General features: G+C 43.8%; 1 protein-coding gene across 2 annotated transcripts in view; it reads left to right on the top strand.

The window, feature by feature from the left end:
• NAB1 (NGFI-A binding protein 1) overlaps nt 1-27,368 on the top strand; it is a 77,677-nt gene that overhangs the window by 44,161 nt on the left and 6,148 nt on the right. For both annotated transcript variants that reach the window (XM_077448695.1, XM_077448696.1), the window contains exons 4-7: nt 9,766-9,817; nt 13,339-13,458; nt 20,215-20,365; nt 24,455-24,583. In XM_077448695.1, coding sequence (XP_077304821.1) covers nt 9,766-9,817; nt 13,339-13,458; nt 20,215-20,365; nt 24,455-24,583 — 452 coding nt within the window. The remainder of the gene's footprint in view (nt 1-9,765; nt 9,818-13,338; nt 13,459-20,214; nt 20,366-24,454; nt 24,584-27,368) is intronic.

Genomic DNA, 27,368 nt, shown 5'->3' on the forward strand with positions numbered 1-27,368 from the left:
CCACATTAATGGAGATCTTCCCAAAATGTAATTATGAATTATCTTCCTTTATTAAATATGCACACATGGATAGCCAGCCATCAGAGAGCAGAGGAGAGCTGTCTGATCTGTGAATACAGTTGTTTGGTGTGATGTTCATTCCTGGTTTTTAATATGATTTATTTGTTTTTAACTTAGCATTGTATCATTTGTCTTGAGACTGCAATTGGAATCTTGCAATATCCTCTTTCTTTCTGTTTAAACTGTGTTTGATTCTAATAAGGGAAGGGGGCAGTAGTGACATTTCTTTGAAGGAAAGCTTAGTTCCTGTGAACAGTTTTTCCCCATAAAAAGCAAGCTGGTATTCATCTGGAATATTCTACTGAATATGAAGTGAGAATTACCCTTGATTCCTAATTTGGTTATATTTAATATTCACCATACCCATTATAACCTGATTCTGCCTCCACTCTACAATCTACTTTAGATTTACCAAAAGTATGTAATAAGAAGACCTATCTAAACTGGACTGGGTTCTGGAGTTAAGAGACTTTTTAGAGTTTTGGGTCAGGTGAAGCTTCCAACCCTAGGTCCACATTTTGTTGACAACCAGAAAGGTAATTTTGCAGCTGGGCACAAGCCCTATGTTAGAGAGCTGACAAGTGTTCAGGGCTCCACCCAGTACTGTCTAAAGGAACATAAAGGCAGAACAGCAGTGCTACAATAGAAAGCCAGGAGGCTGAATTATCTGTGAAGGGGAATAGTGATGGACGAACTTCCGACGGGACGTTTCGCGAACGCGAAACGCGAACGGACACAAACGTTCGCGAAAACGACCGTTCGCCGCGGGCTCCATTGACTTCAATGGGAGGCGAATTTCGCAAACCTTTAGGTCGAATTTGCGGCCACGGGGTAATTATTAGGGGGTAGCACGTAGTCCCACCACCTGGACAATAGCATAATACATGTATGAGGTGAATTTGGGATCGATAACTACAAGCATTTTTTTTTTATTTGGGAAATTGTTCTGACAATTCAGGACTATGGAGCTAATGAAGGCAATGGAGGAGAGGGAAGGTCAGGGACCAGGGTAGGCAAACAAGAGGGTGCAGGAGATACAGAGCACTGACAGCAGCACCGTAATACAGAGCACTGACATCAGCACCGTGACATACAGCGCTGACAGCAGCTCCGTGACATACAGCGCTGACAGCAGCTCCGTGACATACAGCGCTGACAGCAGCTCCGTGACATACAGCGCTGACAGCAGCTCCGTGACATACAGCGCTGACAGCAGCTCCGTGACATACAGCGCTGACAGCAGCACCGTGACATACAGCGCTGACAGCAGCTCCGTGACATACAGCGCTGACAGCAGCTCCGTGACATACAGCGCTGACAGCAGCTCCGTGACATACAGCACTGACAGCAGCTCCGTGACATACAGCGCTGACAGCAGCTCCGTGACATACAGCGCTGACAGCAGCACCGTGACATACAGCGCTGACAGCAGCTCCGTGACATACAGCGCTGACAGCAGCTCCGTGACATACAGCGCTGACAGCAGCTCCGTGACATACAGCGCTGACAGCAGCTCCGTGACATACAGCGCTGACAGCAGCTCCGTGACATACAGCGCTGACAGCAGCACCGTGACATACAGCGCTGACAGCAGCTCCGTGACATACAGCGCTGACAGCAGCTCCGTGACATACAGCGCTGACAGCAGCTCCGTGACATACAGCACTGACAGCAGCTCCGTGACATACAGCGCTGACAGCAGCTCCGTGACATACAGCGCTGACAGCAGCACCGTGACATACAGCGCTGACAGCAGCTCCGTGACATACAGCGCTGACAGCAGCTCCGTGACATACAGCGCTGACAGCAGCTCCGTGACATACAGCGCTGACAGCAGCTCCGTGACATACAGCGCTGACAGCAGCTCCGTGACATACAGCGCTGACAGCAGCTCCGTGACATACAGCGCTGACAGCAGCTCCGTGACATACAGCGCTGACAGCAGCTCCGTGACATACAGCGCTGACAGCAGCTCCGTGACATACAGCGCTGACAGCAGCTCCGTGACATACAGCGCTGACAGCAGCTCCGTGACATACAGCGCTGACAGCAGCTCCGTGACATACAGCGCTGACAGCAGCACCGTAAGCAGCCCCAGGAGGAAGTCAGCACAGCACAGGGATGGTGTGATCCCCTCATAATAAGAACCCCCAGGAGGAAGTCAGCACAGCACAGGGATGGTGGGAGCCCCTCATAATAAGAACACCCAGGAGGAAGTCAGCACAGCACAGGGATGGTGGGAACCCCTCATAATAAGCAGCCCCAGTAGAAATATGACACCGCTCAACCTCTTCAAAGAGGAGGGTAGGGGCATATAGTACGGTGTGCTTTTTTGGGTCAGGGAAGTGAGCCAAATGAATTAAGAAGGTCTGTGTGCTTGATTCCAAAAATTGTTTATAGACATATACATGGTCTACTGATCACATGTGTTGAATTCCTCCGAGATCCATGCCTCATTCATTTTTAGAAATGTGAGGTAGTTAACACTGTGGTGAGCTAGGCGAGTACGCTTATCGGTCACAATCCCCCCTGCTGCGCTGAACGTCCTTTCGGACAGGACACTGGATGAGGGGCAAGCCAACAGTTCGATTGCAAATTGGGCAAGCTCTGGCCAGAGGTCAAGCCTGCCCACCCAGTAGTCTAGGGGTTCATCACTCCTCAGAGCGTCCACATCGGCCGTTAACCCAATGTAGTCGGACACCTGACGGTCTAGGCGTTCCCTGATGCTGGATCCGGATGACACCTGTCGATGGGTCGGCTGAAAGAATGACCTCATATCCGAAGTCACCAACACATCTTCAAACCGGCCTCTTCTTGCAGGCGCTGTTGGATTGGTACCCGCAAATCCTTCTCTGGGAGTGGGAATTGCTCCTCTGCCAGCGCACGCAAAAGCAGAATGCAGCATTTCTCGAAGCAAGGCCTGGAAGTGCTGCATTCTGACAGCCCTCTGCGACGGCGGTAACATTTCCGCCATTTTGTGTTTGTACCGGGGGTCTAAGTACGTTGCCACCCAGTACTGGTCCTTGACCCTCATGCTTTTTATACGGGGGTCCCTATTAAAACACTGGAGCATGAAGGCCCCCATTTGCACTAAAGTGGAAGCGGTGTGGTGGCCTGGCTCCTGCTCATCATCCAGGATAATGTCGTCCTCTTCATTCTCCTCTCCCCATCCTCGCACAACAGGGATCCCAGAAAGGTTTAAAGCATGCTCTTCTTGCTCCTGCTCATCCGCCCCGGCACCATCCTCCTCTGACTCCTCATCAGACTCCTGTTGTTGACTTGTCTCAGATAGAGTAGCCCCCCCTGGGAATTCATCCAGCATTGCGACTTCCTCATCTTCCCGCTCCTGCTCCTCCACAGCCTGATCAATGACACGACGCAATGCACGCTCCAGAAAGAAGGCATAAGGTACCATGTCACTGATGGCGCCATGGCTGCGACTGACCAGTTTGGTGATCTCCTCAAATGGCCGCAGAAGTCTGCATGTGTCGCGCATGAGCAGCCACTGGCGCGGTGAAAAAAAACCCAGCTCCCCAGAACCGTTTCTTTCGCAGAGTTCATACAGGTAGACGTTAACTGCACGTTTCTGCTGGAGCAGCCTATCAAGCATATAGAAGGTTGAGTTCCATCGCGTCGGGCAATCGCAAATAAGACGTCTGACCGGCAGATGGTGTCGCCGCTGAATGTCAGCAAGGCGAGCCATGGCCGTGTAAGATCTTCTGAAATGGGCCGAGATTTTCCTTGCCTGCCGCAAGATGTCCTGGACCCCAGGGTATTTGACAAGGAATCGCTGCACGACCAAGTTTAAGACGTGTGCCATGCACGGCACGTGCGTGATTTTGCCCTGTTTCAATGCGCTAAGCAGATTGGCACCGTTGTCACACACCACTTTACCAACTGTCAAATTGAGCGGTGTTAGCCACTCATCTGCCTGTGAACGCAAAGCTGAAAGGAGTGCCGGGCCAGTGTGGCTCTTTGCTTCCAGGCACAACAGACGCAGCACGGCATGGCAACGTCTCACCTGGCATGTGGAATAGGTTCTGGGGAGCTTGGGCGGTGCAGTGGAAGAGACGCTAGCAGCGGAAAAGGAGGAGGCAGCTGAGGAGGAGAGGGAGGAGGATGGAGTAGGAGGAGGAGAAGAAGAGTCAGGCCTGCATGCAATCCGTGGCGGTAAAACCAAATCTACACGGGTGCCACGGGTTACATGCTTGACGGCCGTCAGAAGGTTCACCCAGTGGGCAGTAAAACTGATATACCTTCCCTGCCCGTGTTTGCTAGACCACGTGTCTGTGGTCAGATGTATCTTGGCACCGACACTGTGTGCCAGAGATACATTCACTTGCCGCTGAACATGGCCATATAGCTCTGGGATGCCCTTCTCTGAGAAATACTTCCTTCCTGGGACCTTCCATTGTGGTGTTCCAATGGCCACAAATTTGCGAAAGGCCTCCGAGTCCACCAGTTTATATGGCAGTAGTTGGCGGGCTATGAGTTCTGACAAGCCAGCCGCCAACCGTTGGGCAAGAGGGTTATCCGGCGTCATCATTTTTTTACGCTCAAACATTAGGCCCACGGAAGCCTGCCTTTTTGCAGAAAAATGTGAGCTTGGCGTGATGGAAGGTGGAGTGGAGGACAATTGTGAGGAGAGAGGAGAAGGAGAAGTAGAAGACGAGGCTGGACGGTGAGAGCCTGCAGTGTGGCTTTGTGTGTTCCGTTGCTCCCACTGGGCTCGGTGATGGCTGCTCATGTGCCTTCTTAAGGCGGTCGTCCCTAGGTGAGTATTGGGCTTACCGCGACTAACGCGTTGACTGCAAAGATTGCAGATGGCAACGCTATTGTCAGCAGCGGACACGTTAAAAAAAGCCCACACTGCGGAGCCATGTGCCGGTGTCCTGGGAGCGCCAGATGTGACCGTACATGGTCGATGACTCGCTCCTGATACATTTGCAGTCTGCTTTGTCCCTGCTGTGCAATGTAAGTCATTGCTGCTTCTCCTCCCTATCTGCTGGTCCATATCTCCCTCTGAACTCCCCTCCTCTTCCTCTCTTGTGGGCACCCACGTGACATCACTAGACACGTCATCATCAACGTCACCTTCCCCACCGCTATAAGTAGAGTAGGCAGCAACACCGGGGACCAACCTCCTCCTTGGGCTGATCTGGGTACTGGCGTCAGACTGCTGAGTAGCGCTTGTTGCTACCTCCTCTTCCTGATCCAATACCAAGAGTGGCTGCGCATCAGAAATGTCCTCTTGATATGGATCGGAAAATAATTCCAGTGACTCAAGCGGAAGGTATGTGGTGGTGGTGGTGGTGGTCGTGTTGTTGGTGGTAGTGTCTTTGGGGGTGCACATAGCAGAGAGTGAAGAAGAGGGTGCAGATCGAGAGGATGAGGAGGGTGCAGAAGAGTAAGGCTGAGCGAGCCACTCAACCAAGTCTGGTGCATCCTTTAAAGTAATTGAACGCACCTTCTGCAACTTCCCACTTTGGCTCAAGCCTGTTGCTCCTGCCCTACCCCTACCACCCCTGCGGAAGGGCCTGCCTCTTCCTCTGCATGTCATTTTTTAAATGACCCTGTGACAAAACTCTTAGTCCCTATACCGCTGAAGGACTGCTGCAGTATAGGTGAGCGGTCAGCAGTGGTGCACGTCAACCCTATCTATTGTGGACCGATAGCGGTCCTTACAGAACAGCAGACTGTACCGCACTCAAGCCTATGTACCGTAGCACCCTATACCAAGTTACCAGTCCTTATAAGAACTTTTGTGGACCAAGCAGGTTGTGTATTAGTGTTTAGCAGACTGTACGTCAGTCCCTATACCGCTGAAGGACTGCTGCAGTATAGGGCAGCGGTCAGCAGTGGTGCACGTCAACCCTATCTATTGTGGACCGATAGCGGTCCTTACAGAACAGCAGACTGTACCGCACTCAAGCCTATGTACCGTAGCACCCTATACCAAGTTACCAGTCCTTATAAGAACTTTTGTGGACCAAGCAGGTTGTGTATTAGTGTTTAGCAGACTGTACGTCAGTCCCTATACCGCTGAAGGACTGCTGCAGTATAGGGCAGCGGTCAGCAGTGGTGCACGTCAACCCTATCTATTGTGGACCGATAGCGGTCCTTACAGAACAGCAGACTGTACCGCACTCAAGCCTATGTACCGTAGCACCCTATACCAAGTTACCAGTCCTTATAAGAACTTTTGTGGAACAAGCAGGTTGTGTGTTAGTGATTAGCAGACTGTACGTCAGTCCCTATACCAATGAAGGACTGCTGCAGTATAGGGCAGCGGTCAGCAGTAGTGCACGGCAACCCTATGTATTGTGGACCGATAGCGGTCCTTACAGAACAGCAGACTGTACCGCACTCAAGCCTATGTACCGTAGCACCCTATACCAAGTTACCAGTCCTTATAAGAACTTTTGTGGACCAAGCAGGTTGTGTATTAGTGTTTAGCAGACTGTACGTCAGTCCCTATACCGCTGAAGGACTGCTGCAGTATAGGGCAGCGGTCAGCAGTGGTGCACGTCAACCCTATCTATTGTGGACCGATAGCGGTCCTTACAGAACAGCAGACTGTACCGCACTCAAGCCTATGTACCGTAGCACCCTATACCAAGTTACCAGTCCTTATAAGAACTTTTGTGGACCAAGCAGGTTGTGTATTAGTGTTTAGCAGACTGTACGTCAGTCCCTATACCGCTGAAGGACTGCTGCAGTATAGGGCAGCGGTCAGCAGTGGTGCACGTCAACCCTATCTATTGTGGACCGATAGCGGTCCTTACAGAACAGCAGACTGTACCGCACTCAAGCCTATGTACCGTAGCACCCTATACCAAGTTACCAGTCCTTATAAGAACTTTTGTGGAACAAGCAGGTTGTGTGTTAGTGATTAGCAGACTGTACGTCAGTCCCTATACCAATGAAGGACTGCTGCAGTATAGGGCAGCGGTCAGCAGTAGTGCACGGCAACCCTATGTATTGTGGACCGATAGCGGTCCTTACAGAACAGCAGACTGTACCGCACTCAAGCCTATGTACCGTAGCACCCTATACCAAGTTACCAGTCCTTATAAGAACTTTTGTGGACCAAGCAGGTTGTGTATTAGTGTTTAGCAGACTGTACGTCAGTCCCTATACCGCTGAAGGACTGCTGCAGTATAGGGCAGCGGTCAGCAGTGGTGCACGTCAACCCTATGTATTGTGGACCGATAGCGGTCCTTACAGAACAGCAGACTGTAACGCACTCAGGCCTATGTACCGTAGCACCCTATACCAAGTTACCAGTCCTTATAAGAACTTTTGTGGACCAAGCAGGTTGTGTGTTAGTGATTAGCAGACTGTACGTCAGTCCCTATACCAATGAAGGACTGCTGCAGTATAGGGCAGCGGTCAGCAGTAGTGCACGGCAACCCTATGTATTGTGGACCGATAGCGGTCCTTACAGAACAGCAGACTGTAACGCACTCAGGCCTATGTACCGTAGCACCCTATACCAAGTTACCAGTCCTTATAAAAACTTTTGTGGACCAAGCAGGTTGTGTGTTAGTGTTTAGCAGACTGTGCGTCAGTCCCTATACCGCTGAAGGACTGCTGCAGTATAGGGCAGCGGTCAGCAGTGGTGCACGTCAACCCTATCTATTGTGGACCGATAGCGGTCCTTACAGAACAGCAGACTGTACCGCACTCAAGCCTATGTACCGTAGCACCCTATACCAAGTTACCAGTCCTTATAAGAACTTTTGTGGACCAAGCAGGTTGTGTATTAGTGTTTAGCAGACTGTACGTCAGTCCCTATACCGCTGAAGGACTGCTGCAGTATAGGGCAGCGGTCAGCAGTGGTGCACGTCAACCCTATGTATTGTGGACCGATAGCGGTCCTTACAGAACAGCAGACTGTAACGCACTCAGGCCTATGTACCGTAGCACCCTATACCAAGTTACCAGTCCTTATAAGAACTTTTGTGGACCAAGCAGGTTGTGTGTTAGTGATTAGCAGACTGTACGTCAGTCCCTATACCAATGAAGGACTGCTGCAGTATAGGGCAGCGGTCAGCAGTAGTGCACGGCAACCCTATGTATTGTGGACCGATAGCGGTCCTTACAGAACAGCAGACTGTACTGCACTCAGGCCTATGTACCGTAGCACCCTATACCAAGTTACCAGTCCTTATAAAAACTTTTGTGGACCAAGCAGGTTGTGTGTTAGTGTTTAGCAGACTGTGCGTCAGTCCCTATACCGCTGAAGGACTGCTGCAGTATAGGGCAGCGGTCAGCAGTAGTGCACGGCAACCCTATGTATTGTGGACCGATAGCGGTCCTTACAGAACAGCAGACTGTAACGCACTCAGGCCTATGTACCGTAGCACCCTATACCAAGTTACCAGTCCTTATAAGAACTTTTGTGGACCAAGCAGGTTGTGTGTTAGTGATTAGCAGACTGTACGTCAGTCCCTATACCAATGAAGGACTGCTGCAGTATAGGGCAGCGGTCAGCAGTAGTGCACGGCAACCCTATGTATTGTGGACCGATAGCGGTCCTTACAGAACAGCAGACTGTACCGCACCCAAGCCTATGTACCGTAGCACCCTAGACAGACCAAGTTACCAGTCCTGATAAAGAGCTTTGTGGAACAAGTGAGTTGTGAATGATTAGCAGACTGCAGCAGAAGGGCAGCAGTCAAGTATAATATTCTTTCTATATTTGGAAGAAAGAATATTATACGTGTACAAGCCTATTACCGTACCACTGATACCAGTCCTGAAAAGAACCTTTGTGGAACTAATAGTAACAGCAAGTCTTTAAAATTATCCTCACTGCCTGACACACTGCTTCCTGCCTGTCCCTATACAAATTGGCAAAAAAGAGTAGGCTGGAACGATTAGCTGGAACAGCTCTTTTGTGGACCTGATAGTAACAGCTAATGATGATGATGATGATGATGATGAAGAAAGACTAATCTGGCTGAGCTGTCCCTAAAATAGCAGCATACAGCGCTCTGTCCCTTTATCTAAACTGACAAAAGAAACTCAGGCTGCTGACCTAACACCTATACCAGTCCTGAAAAGAACTTTTGTGTACCAAATAGCTAGCGTTTTCTCTGTCCCTACTCCACACAGGATCCTTTCCCTACAGTGACAGAAGAAAGAATGTAAAATGGCCACCGGATCGGGTGTATTTATAGGTTAGGGGGAATGTCCAAGTGTCCATGAGCTGTCATGTCTCAATTGGTTGTCCTGTAACACATGATAAACGTGTCACGAAAGGTTAAAGTTCTTGTATACATTAAACACGTAAGTCCGCCGGGGCGAACGACGGAAAAAGGCGTTCGAACCCGCGGACGGCGAAAGTCGGAAATTCGCCGCGAAACGACCGCCGGGCGAACCGTTCGGCCATCACTAAAGGGGAAACCCTTGCATTTTTTAACTTTAAAAAAAGAAAAAGCAAACAGACACGAAAGCCCCGAAAATAACATTTTACTAGTGACTGCATCCTTTCATATATATCCTTTTGTAAGCTCTAACGAGCAGGGCCCTCCGATTCCTCTTGTACCAAATTGTAATGTAACTGTAACTGTAATGTAATGTAACTATAACTGCCCTCATGTTGTAAAGCGCTGAGCAAACTGTTGGCGCTATATAAAACCTGTATAATAATAATATAATAATATATCTTAAATTTTTCCAATTTCTTTCTATTTCCAGGTCCAAATATGAAGATAGAGACGAGCTATCGCCTAAGAGAATTAAAACTGAGGTAATGTGTAGTATTTTTGTAGTCTGCCTTTAGATATTTGATAGTGATTGTGAGGGTTGCATTGATGACTTTTATTTTCTAAACGGAAGCATTCCATTTTTTAATCATACTGTACTTGCACTTTTCTGATTTTATTCATAATGTAGAATAAGATAACATAAAACGACTTAAAGTGGAAGTCCATGATAAAACTTAAATCCCTGCATCTATAGACACCCATGAGCCTAAATAGCCCTGTAAAGAAAAAATGAGTATACATACCTTTTTTTAAGTTGATCCGACCTGATCTGACCTGATCCGACCCGATCTCCAGCAGTGGAAGCTCTACAGAGGACACAGCCGACAACGGCTGTGAAATGAATGGGAAGTGACATCACCCATAGACTTACTATGGGGCTTCCGTTGTCAGATGTATCCTCTGCACACATCTGCACAGCAAAGCCACAGCTGAAAGCTCAGCGTGGGATCAGGTCGGATCAGCTTCAGAATAGGTATGCATACTCATTTTTTTCTTTACAGGGCTAGATAGGTTAGTATTAGATCGTGGTTGTCTGCAGGGATTTTAATATTAGCATGGACTTCCACTTTAAAACAGAATCTGCTTTAAACCTATACTATAGACATCAGTCTATAGTAGTCCAGAACATTGAAAGTCCCTCAACAAATGGCTCATGACTGAGTTTGGTCTTACTTGATCAACTGCTGCATTCTGTAGGATGCGTAAATATAGTTGGTTGCATAATTTATATGAGTTTATTAAGTTGTATGTAAAAGTAAACTTTCCTGTGCTCAGTGTAAATATACAAATATCCAAATGTGAAATAAATAAATAAAAAACAAATGTGTGACAAATCTGCAAATTAACTCAAAGATGAATCAAAAGTAAGGGATGCAGCACACTGTACAGTCTCAGGATAAATAACATTCAAATAGATTGTAAACACATATGGGTGCACTATCCCTTTAAATCATATTTCATAGTATTTATATTGCCTTATTACATACAATGCCAACGTTAACACAAAACAGTGGTTGTGCCCATACACAAATAGTGTAAAAAGTCCGCATAAATATTAACTGCATATACCTATACTAACTGCTCTGTGAAAGAAAGATGCTTATACCTACCTATTCTCAGGCCACTCTGGTCCGGTCCCGCAATCTCCTCTATGTCAGCCAGCGCCAACTACAGGGGAGGGGAGAGAGCGCTCAGACAACAACTGGAGTACCTGAGCAGTGAAGTCACCCACAGGCTTACTATGGGCCATCTGTTGATGGCACAACCACCTCTTCCCTAAAGCCGCTGCTAGCTGACAGAAGGGAGCTGATCAAATTACTGGTTCAAAGGAGCTTGAAAAAAGGTAAATATACAGTGCCTTGCGAAAGTATTCGGCCCCCTTGAACTTTTCAACCTTTTGCCACATTTCAGGCTTCAAACATAAAGATATAACATTTTTATTTTTTGTGAAGAATCACCAACAAGTGGGACACAATTGTGAAGTGGAACGAAATCTATTGGATTTTTGAAACTTTTTTAACTAATAAAAAAATGAAAAGTGGGGCATGCAAAATTATTCGGCCCCCTTGCGTTGTAGAGCCACCTTTTGCTACGATTACAGCTGCAAGTCGCTTGGGGTATGTCTCTATCAGTTTTGCACATCGAGAGACTGAAATTCTTGCCCATTCTTCCTTGCAAAACAGCTCGAGCTCAGTGAGGTTGGATAGAGAGAGTTTGTGAACAGTTTTCAGCTCTTTCCACAGATTCTCGATTGGATTCAGGTCTGGACTTTGACTTTGCCATTCTAACACCTGGATACGTTTATTTGTGAACCATTCCTTTGTAGATTTTGCTGTATGTTTGGGATCATTGTCTTGTTGGAAGATAAATCTCCATTCCAGTTTCAGGTCTTTTGCAGACTCCAACAGGTTTTCATCCAGAATGGTCCTGTATTTGGCTGCATCCATCTTCCCCTCAATTTTAACCATCTTCCCTGTCCCTGCTGAAGAAAAGCAGGCCCAAACCATGATGCTGCCACCACCATGTTTGACAGTGGGGATGGTGTGTTGAGGGGGATGAGCTGTGTTGCTTTTACGCCAAACATATAGTTTTGTATTGTGGGCAAAAAGTTCGATTTTGGTTTCATCTGACCAGAGCACCTTCTTGCACATGTTTGGTGTGTCTCCCAGGTGGCTTGTGGCAAACTTTAGACGAGACTTTTTATGGATATCTTTGAGAAATGGCTTTCTTCTTGCCACTCTTCCATAAAGGCCAGATTTGTGCAGTGTACGACTGATTGTTGTCCTATGGACAGACTCTCCCACCTCAGCTGTAGTTCTCTGCAGTTCATCCAGAGTGATCATGGGCTTCTTGGCTGCATCTCTGATCAGTCTTCTCCTTGTCTGAGCTGAAAGTTTAGGGACGACCAGGTCTTGGTAGATTTGCAGTGGTCTGATACTCCTTCCATTTCAAAATGATCGCTTGCACAGTGCTCCTTGGGATGTTTAAAGCTTGGGAAATCTTTTTGTATCCAAATCTGGCTTTAAACTTCTCCACAACAGTATTACGGACATGCCTGGTGTGTTCCTTGGTCTTCATGATGCTCTCTGCGCTTTCAACAGAACCCTGAGACTATCACAGAGCAGGTGCATTTATACAGAGACTTGATTACACACAGGTGGATTCTATTTATCACCATCAGTCATTTAGGACAACATTGGATCATTCCGAGATCCTCGCTGAACTTCTGGAGTGAGTTTGCTGCACTGAAAGTAAAGGGGCTGAATAATTTTGCACGCACCACTTTTCAGTTTTTTATTTGCTAAAAAAGTTTAAAATATCCAATAGATTTCGTTCCACTTCACAATTGTGTCCCACTTGTTGGTGATTCTTCACAAAAAATTAAAATGTTATATCTTTATGTTTGAAGCCTGAAATGTGGCAAAAGGTTGAAAAGTTCAAGGGGGCCGAATACTTTCGCAAGGTACTGTACATATCTTTCTTCCACTGAGTAGTTAGTATAGGTGTTAGGAGGTGGGAGGGCGAACTTTTAGGATTAGTTAGTTGTATTCTGGGAATATACTCAAGGATTGATATGACTAACATAAACCTTAGGAGAAAGACATCTAATAGGGATAAGATACTTTGGTGAGTTACTACTCTGACTTGCTTGTGTGTAATTTACAGCCCAAGCTATTGAGTTCTGGAAATAACAGGCTATTTTAACAAACGGGCAAGAACCATATGTAAAAACGTGTCTAAAGCGCCACCATCTATTTTAAAAAGAGATTACTGAATATTAATTAGCAGACTCTAATACCCAATAAAAAATAGAGAACGTATTTTACAAAAGTTTTAAGACCTCAATACATAAATAAATAAAATATATACAGAACCACTATACACTTACATTATTCTTTTGGAAAGCACATCTGAATTATTTTAAAAAATATACTGTATATAATTCATTCTGAATTGCTTGAAATCTTTATACGTCAATAAAGTGGTGCATTACTGTCCACAGGACAGCTTTGCAGATCATCAGGAAACTCTTGCAGCACTTCATCAGCAAATGAAAGCACTAAAAGAACAACTTACAGTGGCCAAAGCTAATGGAGAAGAATCCACAGTTCACAAATTGCAGGTCAGGAAGCCATTTTATGATGTTATTTGTTGTGCAGCTAATATATATGTGGTTTTATTCAACTGTTCCTTCTTCCTATCTACAATTAAAGATAGTTAAAGCTGAACTCTAGACAAAAAACCCAAAACTTTTTCTTTCTTATCCGTTGAGGAACAGGAAGTCTTAATCCTCGGATTATTCTGCCTTCCACCAGAGGATTTGACCCTGGTAGCCAAACACTTTGGGCCAGCCCAGGATAACCTCTTTTCCCACCAGCATGTCTCCTTTTTTATAGTTTCTTAGGAGGATGGCCGCCCTTTTTTTAGCTATTTTGTTTAGAGCAATAATCTCCAAAATGTGGCCTATGGGCCAGATGCAGCCCTTTTCTTGTAGTTATTGGGGCACTATTCCTCCCATTGATACCAACAGTGGGGAAAAAATTCCTCCCTCTGGAACCAAAGATGGGGCATAATTCTTCACTCTGATACCAACAGTGGGGCACTATTCCTTCTACTGAAATCAATGATGGGGCACAATTCCCCCCACTGACACCAATGACAGGGCAGTATTTCCCCCACTGACACCAATGACAGGGCAGTATTTCCCCCACTGACACCAATGATGGGGCACTATTCCTTCCACTAACACCAACAGTAGGGCATAATTCCTTCCATGGAAACACCAACAATAGGGCACCATTCCCCCCATTGATACCAATAATTGGGCACTTCCCACTGACACCAGCTCTGTTCCTGCCACTGACACTGTAATGGGGCACTGTTCTTCCTATGAATACCAATCATCAGTCACTATTCCTCCTTCTACTGACCACAGGTGCTATATAATTGTTTTGCTGACTACCAAGCCTGAGGCATTTTTTTACTCCTATTGATTCTGGGGCAGTTTGATCAAAAAGTTTGGTGACCCCTGCTTGAAAGTCTAAACCATTTTTGCTAGCATTTTTCCTAAATAAAGACTTTACATTTATGGTAGATCTGGTCTCTACGATTGCAGCTATCTTGTGCAGATGACTTCAGCCTGACTTTGGAATGATAAGTCTAGACCCCGCAGGACTGGATGTTGGATCACCAGCCTGAAAGTGACCTTCGGGCACTTGGGCCCTTTCCGGTTTGTATAACAAGTTCACCATGGATTGCTTTCCAGGTTCAGGGCCATTGGCATTGCCTTAGCTTTTGCTCTGTCTCTGATGACTCACCCTGTGAATTTGCCACTCGAGCTGAGCACCAGGAGCTACCTCATTAGTAGGATCGCTGGGCACCTTAAAAATTCCCTCTGTTTGCCAGTTCACCACAAAAGGGCTTAATACCAAGGGACTGAGCACTAATGTCATCGTCTGGGTGTAGCCTGAAATCATATCCTCTATCTCTGGAGTCTGTGCCATCTTTGGAGCATTCCTTAGCACTATCGGGTGTCACTGCCTCCTCTGCCTTTTTTTTTTTTTTACTGCAATAATGCATGACTTTATGGCCCAGATTACACAATTGTTTTGTGACTCTGAAGGCGGAGGCACAAACGCTCTCCTTCTAATTCTGTCTCTTACCTGCCAGTGACCTCTGAGCCACCAGCCGCTGAGACTCAGTGTAATTATGAGTAACTCCAGTCGCTACTGGGTAACCGGACACAGAGGATGCTGCTGCCAGTACCATGTGATTGCTGTGACCAATCACAGCAGATAACATGACAATTGTGCACAATGAATGGCTTTAATTAATGCCATTCATTGTCTACAATTGTGTTAATCTCTGTGATTGGTCACAGTGATCATATAGTACAGACAGGGTCAATTACAGCCCTTCTGTATCATGTTATTACCTGGGGCCAATCACACCTACACACTGAATGAATCAATTTCTTTCAGTACAAATGGTTGCTTATAATAGTGCAGTTCACTGGTATAAGCAATCATAATGTGTAAAAAAAATCCTGATAATTTCTCCAGAGAAGTAACGTGTCACCATGGTAACAATGTATTGATTAGAGTGTGTTTTTTTTTTTCAATCTTTTTTCGTTTATTTAGCAAAAAATAAAAAACCCAGCGGTGATTAAATAACACCAAAAGAAAGCTCTATTTGTGTGAAACCCTTTAATATGGGTACAGTGTTGCATGACCGCGCAATTGTTATTCAAAGTGTGCAAAAAAAAGCAGAAAATTGGCCTGGGCAGGAAGAGGGTGAAAGTGTCTTAAAGCGGATAAAGTGTTTGTGAAGTCATTTTTTATTATACATCTCTATTTCTTTATCTTCCCACTGGGGTGATTCACCCCCTTTATTTGCCCTGTGACCAATGTCACCAAGAAGAATATTTTGAGTTCTCACCAGCGCAATAAGTGAGGGAAATAAGGAACTGAAAATTGTTGTGGGCAGGAAGGTAGTGAAGTTGTTAAACGGACACCAAATGGATAGCCACCATGACTTATCACTGTTAACCTGTTCCCCTGAAACTGTTCTAAGCAGTTCACATTGCAGATCCATTTGGTATCTTCTTACCTGAATCTGTTTAACCACTTCAGCCCCGGAAAGGATTTGCCACCTTCCTGACCAGGCCATTTTTTATTATTTGGCACTGCGTCGCTTTAACCACATGCCGACCGGGCCATGGCAAAAAGACGGCTACAGCGCATCAGCTTATTCTGGGTGGATGTCCGTGGAACGTCCTCCCAGAATCTTGCTCCCGTGCCCCCTGGGGCGCACACCCGGGAACATCCGTGACGGTAAATGGCCACTTGTAAACAAACTGGCGCCACGTCATGACGACGGTTCCTCCCTCCCCTCTCTGTACCGATTGGTACAGTGAGAGGGGAGAGGCAGAGAGATTGCAGCAGCGCTGTGGGCTGGATGTGAAGTGCCCACAGCGCTGCCCAGTGCAAATAATGTGCAGTATTCTGCTCATACTGTGCAATAATCTGCCAATACTCTGCAACACTGTAATACTCTGCAATAATCTGCCAATACTCTGCAACACGGCAATACTCTGCAATAATCTGCCAATACTCTGCAACACTGCAATACTGCCAATGCTCGCCAATACTCTGCTAATACTCGCCAATACTTTTCAATACATTTTAAAAGAAACAAAGAATTTTTTTTTTACCAAATTGTCAGTATTTTTTGATTAATAGCGCAAAAAATAAAAAACCCAGCGGTGATTAAATACCGCCAAAAGAAAGCACTATTTGTGTGAAAAAAAGGACAAAAAATTCATTTGGGTACAGTGTTACATGACTGAGTAATTGTCATTCAAAGTGTGAGAGCACCAAAAGCTGAAAATTGGTCTGGTTAGGAAGGGGGTTTAAGTACTCAGTGGTGAAGCGGTTAACTGACAATTGCATGATCGTGCGACATTGTACCCAAACAAAAATTTTTGTTCTGTTTTCCTCACAAATAGAGCTTTCTTTTGGTGTTATTCGATCACCTCTGCTGTTTTTATTTTTTGTGCTTTAAACAAAAATAACGTGACAATTTTGAAAAAAACACAATATTTGTAGTTTTTGCTATAATAACGATCACCATTTTTTCTTCTAAAAGAATATTGTTTACCTCAGTTTAGGCCGATAAAAATTGCAATAAGTGTATATTGATTGGTTTGTGCAAAAGTTATAGGGCCTACAAAATAGGGGATACATTTATGTCATTTTTATTTTTTACTAGTAATGGCGGCGATCTGCGATTTTTATCGGGACTGCGTTATTGTCAGTTTGGACACTTTTGACACTATTTTGGGACCATTGACATTTATACAGTGACCAGAGCTTAAAGAGGAAGTAAACCCTGATGGGTTTACTTCCTCTTTTTTTCCCTGCAAAGGTAAAGCATAATGGACTACTATGCATCGCATAGTAGCTCATTATGTGTCACTTACCTGACACAGGAGCCAGCGAAGTCGCCGCTGTCCCCTGTAGTTCGCCGCATCCATCTTGCTGGTGGCATCTCGCAGCTCCGCCGAATGACAGCGGCGAAGCCGCGATGACGTCACTCCCGCGCATGCGCACGGGAGTCGCGTCTCGCAGCTCCGCCGCTGTCATTCGGCGAAGCCGCGATGACGTCACTCCCGCGCATGCGCACGGGAGTCGACAAATTAGGCAGCTCCATTCTTGGATTTGCCGCGTTTAGTGCGCCTGCGCGCCGCTGTCTACGGCGCATGCGCCGTAGACAGCGGTGCCCATTTTCGGGCAAATATCTCCTAAACCATATAGGTTTAGGAGATATTGCTTGGACCTACAGGTAAGCCTTAATCTAGGCTTACCTGTAGGTCAAAGTGGTTTGTAAGGGTTTACAACCACTTTAAAATAGCCATTGATTACTGTATTAATGACATTGGCAGGGGAGGGGTTAATACTAGGGGACGATCAAGGCTTTAACTGGGTTCCCTGGGTGTGTTCTAACTGTAGGGGGATGGGACTAACTAGGGGAGGAGAGACTTAGTATGAACACACAATCTCTCTCCCCTCCCCTGAGAGAACCAGGATTTGTGTGTTTACACACACAGATCCCGTTTCTCGCTCTGTTACGAATGATCGTGGGCTCTGGGGACATGCCCGGGGTGTGCCTGCTGTCACGTCTTAAAGGAGCAACGTACAGCTATGGCAATTTGCCCATCAGAGCCAACCTGCCGCAGTATAACTGTGGTGGCTGATCGGCTAGTGGTTAAGCACAGTCAGAGTTTCTAAGCCTTGATGAATTGGAAGTGTGTTTGGCATCCAAAATGTGTTGGCTCTTTTCTGCTATGAATCGATTTTATTATTAAAAGCCTTGAAATATTGGATCTTTGTTTGGAGCTCTCATTAGATTGTATATAAGCCAATTGCTTCTGCTGTGTTCCCTCTTTAACCTGTCCATATGACGTCATATGACATTCTGGACTCGAAGTGGAAATATTTGGATGATGTCTGCAGCTACAGACAGGAATATCCAGATATCTTTGTTTTCAGCCCGCGATTCCCTCTCATGTAAAACCCATCCTAGTGGCAAATCAGCTTTTACAGGCAGCGGGAGTGGATGTCCCCCCACCACCCACCAGTGCCTCTCCAGGCTCTCTTGAAAGAGCCCGGGATCCAATCCAGCGATGATACCGGGTTACCACAGATCTGACCATGGACTGGATGATTTTCCGCCCATTTCTTTGCTCCTGGGAGTTCAGAAGTGATGTCATGACAATTTTTTCCTGGAAAGAAGGGATCAATGTTTTTTTTTAATCTCATGCTTTACAGTGTAGAGGAGATATCTGGGGCCTTATAGACCCCAGGTGTCTCCATAAAGAGGATCTGTCATACCTTATTTCTATCACAAGGGATGTTTACATTTCTTGTGAAAGGAATAAAAGGGATCAAAAAATAAATAAATGAAAGGGACAGTGTAAAAAAAAAATGTAAACATTTTTTTGAAATTGCCCCCCCCTCATTCTCACACGCAGAAGCAAACACATATGTAGGTTGTGCACGCATATGTAAATGGTATGCACACCACACATGTGAGGTATCGCCATATACATTATAGCAAAAGCAATAGTTCTAGCGCTGGACCTCCTCTGTAACTCTAAACTGGTAACCTGTAAAAAAAATTAACGCATCGCGTCGCGTTAGGAGATTTTTAAGTACCATTGTTTGGCACCATTCCGTGTTTTAATGCGTGATATTTTAGGTATCCATTTACTTGGCGTAACATCATCTTTTATATCTTACCAAAAAATTGGGTTATATATTGTGTTTATTTGCATTAACATTCAATAAAGTGTATTTTTCCCCAAAAAATTTGGTTTGAAAGATTGCTTCGCAAATATCGTGTGACATAAAAAATTGCAATGACCACCTTTTTATTCTGTAGGGTCTCTGCTAAAAAAAATATATAGAATGTTTGGGGGTTCTGGGTAATTTTCTAGCATAGCAAACAAATACAGATTTTTACATGTAGGAGAGAAATGGCAGAATTGGCCTCCATGGGAACTGGTTAAAAAAAAAAAAAATCATTCACCAACAGAAAATGTACAAATAGTAAAAGTAAAATCTGCAAAGTTTAAAATCCTATAAAAGTAAAAAAATATAAAACTGACCCTTATATCATCCCATATATACAACCTCTAATGTTGTGTTATTTTGGCATAGTTAATAACGCCTAAAAAAAATTATAATTTCCAGGAAACTAATACCAAGTTATTTATTCTTAATTGACTCTATATATTGTTGTACATAGTTTTTTATATATATATATATCTATATCTATATCTATAGATATATATATATATATATATATATATATATATATATATATATTATAATAATAAAATATATATGTGTATATATATATATATATATATATATATATATATATATATATATATATATATATATATATATATATAAAACTATATACAACAATATATAGAGTCCAATTAAGAATAAATAACTTGGTATTAGTTTCCTGGAAATGATTTTTTTTTTTTAGGTGTTATTAACTATGCCAAAATAACACAACATTAGAGGTAAAAGTATCTGTGGCAAGTATATATCAGTAATTAATGTATGTACTGGTGACAAAAACTTCAATTCTAAAATTCCTGCACATAAACAAATTTGGTCACACTTGCGACATTTATGGATTGGTTGCTACATACATGCTAAAAATGGGGTTTGAGAGAGGCTGGGGGGTGAATCTGCACACCCTGATACTGGAGTCCATGCATTCTGTTATGGGCGACTTTAGTAGTGTATGTGTTTGATTTAGTTTATATTACATTACTTACTATAAACCCCTTTCATTGTAGATTCAAATGGAAAAAGTCATGGCAGCCCAGATGAAGATTTTTCGTAACTCAGGGTGTGAGATCGTGCTAAATCCACAGAAAGGCCTTTTCAGACAGAATTCGGAAGATACCAGTCCCAGTCATATGTTTTCAGACAGTTCTGATGGACAAGGTACTTTAAAGAGAAAGCTGTCATTTTTATAACTTATTACTTAATTTGTAGTATCAGTCAAAATGCTAGTTATTGTTGTTTATTATCATGCCAATATGGCTTAATCTGTATGGAAAGGAAATACTTTAGTAATAGTAGTTCTGGATAGCGTAGGGAATGTGAGTATGGAAGGTGACCCTGTGCCAAGTTTTTAATGTGGTCTTTGTCCCCAGGGTAGTCTTTGTCATGGGGAGATTCACGCCTCTGTTTGTCTTGGTGACAATTGTCTCTAAGACAGAAAGTAAGGTAATGACAACTTTCTAAGGTGGGAATTCATCTCACCATGGGAGCTTTTCTTTCACTTTCTGTTGCATCTCCAAGACAGGAAGTGAAGTGAAATCTCCCCAGCAGGATACAGATGGGGAAAAAGGGACCTGATAAGGGCTGTAATCCTTTCCTGTGCTATCCAAAACTAGAAAAGGTTTTTGATATACATACACTTTAATGGAGTGCTGAGAAATCAAATCTGTGATAGTTAAAGTATAACTAAAGGCAAAACTTTTTTTTAAGTTTTGGACAGAGTGGAGAGGGATTAAAACACCTGTCGGATTTTATCTCTGTCTGTGCCCCCATAAGGGAGATTTACCCTCTCTATTTGTCCTGTTTACCATTATCATCAAAAGTGAAAGTAAAAGAAAATCCCAAATTTTGGGTTGTCCCCAGAAAAGTAGTAGAGGGGAATTCTTCCAGTGGGGACACTAGTTCTGGTGACCTGGGGATCCCCAAGGGATTACCTTATTTACTTCCTGTTTTTTGCTATAGGACAGGAAGTGTTAGGAAATCTCCACAATGGGACACAGATGGCGAAAAATAGGGTTGCACCGATACCACTTTTTTAAAACGGAGTACAAGTAACTATACTTTTTTCCAGTACTCGCCGATACCGATTAACGATACTTTTTTTTATTTATTTCATGAGACAGTGGCACTAATATGCAGTACTGATGGACACTAATAGGTGGCGCTGATGAGGCTTGGATTGTGTCAGTAGTTTTTTTATTTTTTTATTTTTTACAATTTTATTGTTTACAATTGATTTTTAAATTTCTTTTTTACAATTTTTTTTTGTTATTTTTTTATATAATGCATTCTGGGTTTTTTTTTGGGGGGGGGGGGGAGTGGACGTTGTCCATTTCATTTAATTTTTTATTATTTTTACAATTTTACATTTTTTAATATTTATTAAATAAAATTTTTCCTTTTTTTTTTATTTTTCATCAACCCTGTCAGGGTCCCTTTGAGACAGAGAAAGGGACTGAGAACACAGATTCCCCGGTCCCTTTCTCAGCAGCCTCAGCTGCACTGAAGATGAATAGACAGGAGACAGAGGCTCTTGTTCATGTACAAACTGAAGCATCCTAAACATAGTTTATGATGCTTATTTATGGATGAACAGAATCACTGTGCATTCAGAAAAGGAAGGAGCCAATAAATGACAGATTTACCTGCTCCTTCCTCCTCTCTCCATCCTGACACATCCAGGATGAGGGAGGACTGGAGGAGGAGCTGGGGAGGACACAGGGGACAACGGGGATGATCATGCGGCGGTGGGGGCAGTTAAAAGCACCAATCTCCCTGACAGTCGCGGGAGGGAGAGTAAAAGCGGCTGTCAGAAAAGCTATACAGGGTCAGGAGGTAATTTTAACTGCCCCCATCGCCGCACTGATCATCTGTGAGGCTGCCCGCTCCCCCCCCCCCCACTGTACAGTGAGGATGCCGGGTGTACTAGCCTCCTGCCAGGTATCGGGTCAAGCATCATAGCATTTGCATGAGTACAAGTACTCGGGCAAATGCTCAAAATCAGCATTGATACCGATACTAATATCGGTATCGGTGCAAACCTAGCGAAAATCAATCTGATGGGTTTATCCCTTCCTTGCTCTATCCAAATTGAAAAAAAAGTTTTGCCTATAGTTCTGCTTAAAGCTGTCCACACATGCTAAAATTTGATTAACATCTGCACAAAATCATTATAGTGGAAAGGATTAGTTAAACAGTTCAATTTCTATCCATTAGGTGCTATATAGTTGTTGATAGATCTAAAGGAGATTGTACCATTTGGTTGGTTGTATTATGTGTGGCCAGCTATGCACTCCTGCCAGACAGTGTGCTTCTTCTCTTCATTATGATGGAAGCCCTGAAAACTTTACTTAGGATGGGAGGGCAAGGCAAATAAACTGCACAATATGCTAAGATGATAGATACGTTTTCCCACTTTTAAATAGAAAATGGAAATTCCTCATAGTGGCAGGGCCGGCCACAGACAAATCTATTTTTTTTCCCACAACCAAGGGAAAGAAGATCGCTTGATTTGCCCATCGACACAGTCAGCCATTGTTTTCTCTCTCCGGGGGGGATGGGCAAGGGAAGCCACTAGCAATAATTGCATGTAAAATCTGACAGGCTGGTTGATCAACATGGGTACATTATGCCTGCCCATACATGGTTCGAATTCAAACCTTCTATGGCCGGCTTACCTCCTTCAGAGATCCAGTGACTATTGTAGGACTTTGGTTGACAGTGATTCATGTATTTACCTGCTTTTTTGGCGCATTTTTGGAATTCTCTGGGTTTCGGGGGAACAAAATCTGTACAATTCAGCATGCCCCAGTAGTCTGAGAATAGGTATGAAAGGCTGATATAGGTCTGAGCCTAGCTATGCCTTGCCTTGGGCAATACCCTGTTTTCAAGGTTTTTTATTACCTTTTCATCCGTGATGAAAAAACTTTCACTCAGAGAGTCTGAGTTTGGGGTAGTAAGTTGCAGTACACATCCATACAATGGTATTTGCGGATGTACCCATACAGCCATTATTGATCTGTCATTGATTTGTATAAGCTAGCTGAATAAAGCACTCGTCACTCCTAGGCAGAGAAATATGTCTGAATGTATTCTATACTGCTCTCTTTTGGCCAAGCTCAAAAAGCCAACATTTTTCAAAAACTATAATCATCACTACACCCAGTTTATCTGCAGACCATTGAGATTATCATATCAAAAAGGTTGTGGCTTGTTGAGCTAGGATTATGGTATTTCAGGTGGGTATTGTCATAATTCTTTATGGTTCTGTGGGGCGAGACACTTGTTAAATGGTTTCTGATGTTTCAGCTCATCGTTTGCCTGTCGTTTTCTGGTAACAGCATTTGGTGTTGTGTGCTGCATATTTGTGAATGTCTCTGTTCATAGCCAAAGTGAATCTAAACCTCCAAAAATGTAATATATTGCAGCTTACCAGGCCTTATGCCGCGTACACACGATCAGAATTTCGGCCAGAAAAAGACAGATGAGAGCTTTTCATCGGAAAATGTGACCGTGTGTATGCTCCATCGGAATTTAGCTGGCCAAATTCCCGCCACCAAAAATTTGAGAGCATGTCCTCAATTTTCCAGATGGAAAAACTTTCTATCGGAAATTCTGATTGTGTGTATCCAATTCCGTGACGCAAAAACTCACGCATGCTCAGATTCAACTACGAGATGGAAGCTATTGGCTACTGGGTATTGAACTTCCTTTTTCTAGTCCCGTCATACGTGTTGGACATCACTGTGTTCTTGATGGTCGGAATTTGGTGTGACCGTGTGTATGCAAGACAGCTTGAGCAAAATCCCGTCGGAATTCCGTCGGGAAAACCATCAGAGTTTTTTCCCGACCAATATTCCGATCGTGTGTACGCGCCATCAGATGTAGTCACACAGACCTAAAGTGTCCCTGCCTTCAGCACCATTACACAATAGATGGTGGGAATAGTAGTTTGCACAAGATAACATTGTTATGCTGTGTTTTAAGCGCACAGGACGTTATAAGCAGACTGCACTTCTGGTAAGGTCAGCGGGAATTTTCTGTACTTGCTAAAATTGTTCTTAGAATGAAAAAAAGAAAACAAATGCAGCCACCTCATCTAAAGACTGGTAAGCTGCAATATATTAATTTTTTTCTTCGGTTTAGATACTGTACACTTTATAGCAGACAGACGATCATATAAGGTAACGAGGTTTCATCTCTGTAGCTGAGAATACCTAGATTACTAGTTTTTATGTAATGTAATTCCAGGTGAGAGGCCACTGAACCTCAGAGTGTCACAAGATCAACAAATATTGTCAGATGAACAGAACATGGGAAAGCAGCCTTGTAATGAACATTGCAATCTCTCCCCCAACGAGATAAACTCTCAGGCTTCAAGTAAGTACCTGTTTTTTTTATATCAGATAAAGTATTTGGGACTACTAGTCAATGATTGGTAATGAAGCAGTTTCTTGTTAATAAAAAATGTAATAATGCTTTCGCTTCCAGCTCAGAGTGAGGGGCAAAAAAAATCACCATAGCAACCTATGGAGGCCATCTCTGTGTGCTATTTGCTCATGTTATCTTCTTACTACATGATATCATGTAGTATACCTTACAGAGATTCTAGTTGCAAAATGTTCATCTTAATACATTTATTTATTTATTTTTTATTTTTTATCTGTTTATTGCAGTATTAAGCATACAACAAAGTAGACAGACAATTAGAACACAACGTAAAACATTGCAATGAGAGGTGCAATTCGCCAGTGCATATTGCTTGCAAACATCTTGGTTATAACAGGTATACTATTGCACCCTGTAACAATTGTAGCGCTGCATATAAACAGGAACATGAGAATCATATGCCAACCTAAGAGTAGATGCAAAATATGGGCTACGTCATTGAGTCCGGCTTACATTGAATCATGACTGTCTGGAGCACTCGATCATGAGGTGTCTTACTATACAGTCAAAGCAGTCGAAGGTTCCTCTAACCAGGGACGCCAAACTTTGTCATACTTCATGGGGCAACCTCTATTAATATATGTCTTTGTATAAAGGAAGGATACTGTTCACTAATTGTTTCCTCTTGGAGAGAGAAGGGGAAGAAGGTTTTTTACACTGCATTGCAATAGTCTTTCTTGCATAAAACTACAGTCGGTGCTAAAGCTTCAACAAGCCCCAATAAACATACTTCCGTAGAGGGTTGTATCGAGATAGAAGTGACTAGGCCAATCAGAACAAGCACTTCTTTCCAAAGGAGTGCAGCCTTAGGGCAGTGCCAGAATATGTGGGAGAAGTCCCCCGGAGAGGAACCACATCTCCAATATTTTGGTGAGATGTCTGAGTTCATCATGTGGAGTCTATGAGGGTGAATTAGGCTCTGTGTACAATTTTAAACTGTATGAGGCGGTCTTGTATTGAAACCAGGGACTGAAAAGGGAAATCCCAGACATCACCCCAATCATCGTTGTCCAATGAGGGAATGTTACGTTGCCAGAGAGTCCACAGACCCTTAAGGGGGGGGGGGGGGGGGGGGGGCAGGGACACAAAATTAAAGTAAGAATATAGATGTGAGGCAGGTTTCTCACCACACTTTGTATGGAGTACTTGCAACAATTCCGATTGGACAACTACACAGGAGGATTGAGGAAATTGGGCATTGAAAGCATGGGAAAGCTGTAATTGGCGAAACAGATAACATGAAGGAATATTTTATGTGGAGGTGAGTTGTGGTAAGGGAATTATCGAGTGTTGTGACACCACTTGTGAAATTAACTTAATTCCATGTTTGATCCAGGTGTATGGATCTGGAAGTTTGTAAATCTTAATACATTTCAGACACAGCAGAATAACAAATAGTTTTTTTTCAATTTCTACCTTATATCAGAGCATCTCCCAGCGCTCACGTGAGCGCTCGGCTCTCTCCCCCCCTCTTCCCCGGCCGTTGTCAGTGGGAGTTCTCAGGCCCTCCCGCTGTCAGCCTTTCAGAGGAGAGAGACGAGGAATCATGTGAGCACCAGGAGAAAATCTGATATAAGGTAGAAATTGAAAGAAATCTATTTGTTATTCTGCTGTGTCTGAAATGTATTCAGATTTACAAACTTCCAGATCCATACGACTGGACCAAACATGGAATTAAGTTAATTTCACAAGTGGTGTCACAACACTCGATAATTCCCTTACCACAACTCACCTCCACATATAATATTCGGCATCATTTTGTATAGCATAGACACTGGGACACATATTGTTATTTAACAGAGGGGATGGTATGATATACTATAGTGGCTTTACAACCACTTTAACTTGGCTTTTTATCAAAATACACCAAACAATGCCAAGCACAGCCAAGAAATGTGTTATTTGAACTCTTGAGCAAGTTTAACAGCAGGTCTGTGACCTCACCTATATTGTGCTATTTTGACTCTTCGCTTATGGATGAATATCTGGCTATAGGAATTGCTAGATCATTTTTTCCTGGACACAGGATAATAGCTTTAAAGTGGACCTTACCCAGTCCACCCTCACTTGAAAGGATCACGGAACGCAATAGGTGTATGTCATTTGAGTAGCATACTTCATTTCTTTGCAATTCTATCCGAAGGTTAGTTCCATATGGTCCATCTGGACAGTTTTTGTCCAACTTTATGCTCAATGCCTGATTACCATGCCTTTCTGTACAGGTCCGGTGGCTCTCTTTTTCATCTAATCGCTGTATTGTATTTTATACTTTCTGGAGGAACTGTTTGAACATTGAGCTGTACCTTGTTTTTTTCTCAGGGAGATGTTTCTATGTAGATTTCAGTAAAATGCCTTTCATAAATAAAATCTGATTTAAAAAAAGCAGCAGGGATAGAGAGACCAGCACTAGTCTGTAGTACTGAACACATGGAGAAGTTTCCTATTTTTAGGTTGGATTCACACCTATGCAGTTTTAGTGCTTTTTGCATGTTGCACTACAGATCGTGTTCCATAGGAAACCATGTTAAATGGACTGTAGTGCAAATCCGCAAAATGCAAAAAGCACTAAAACTGCACAGGTGTGAATCCAGCCTTAAAGGGGAAGTGCGAGATTTAAAAAAAAAAAATGTGCATATTCACCTCTAGGATGCATAGGGTGACCACATTTCCAAACTGCCATTTTGGGACACAATCCCCTGCCCGCAGCATGAACCAG

Source organism: Lithobates pipiens, unplaced genomic scaffold (assembly GCF_037356315.1).
Source record: "Lithobates pipiens isolate NorthernLeopardFrog02 unplaced genomic scaffold, aLitPip1_a1.2 Scaffold_22, whole genome shotgun sequence".
Lineage (NCBI taxonomy): Eukaryota > Metazoa > Chordata > Amphibia > Anura > Ranidae > Lithobates > Lithobates pipiens.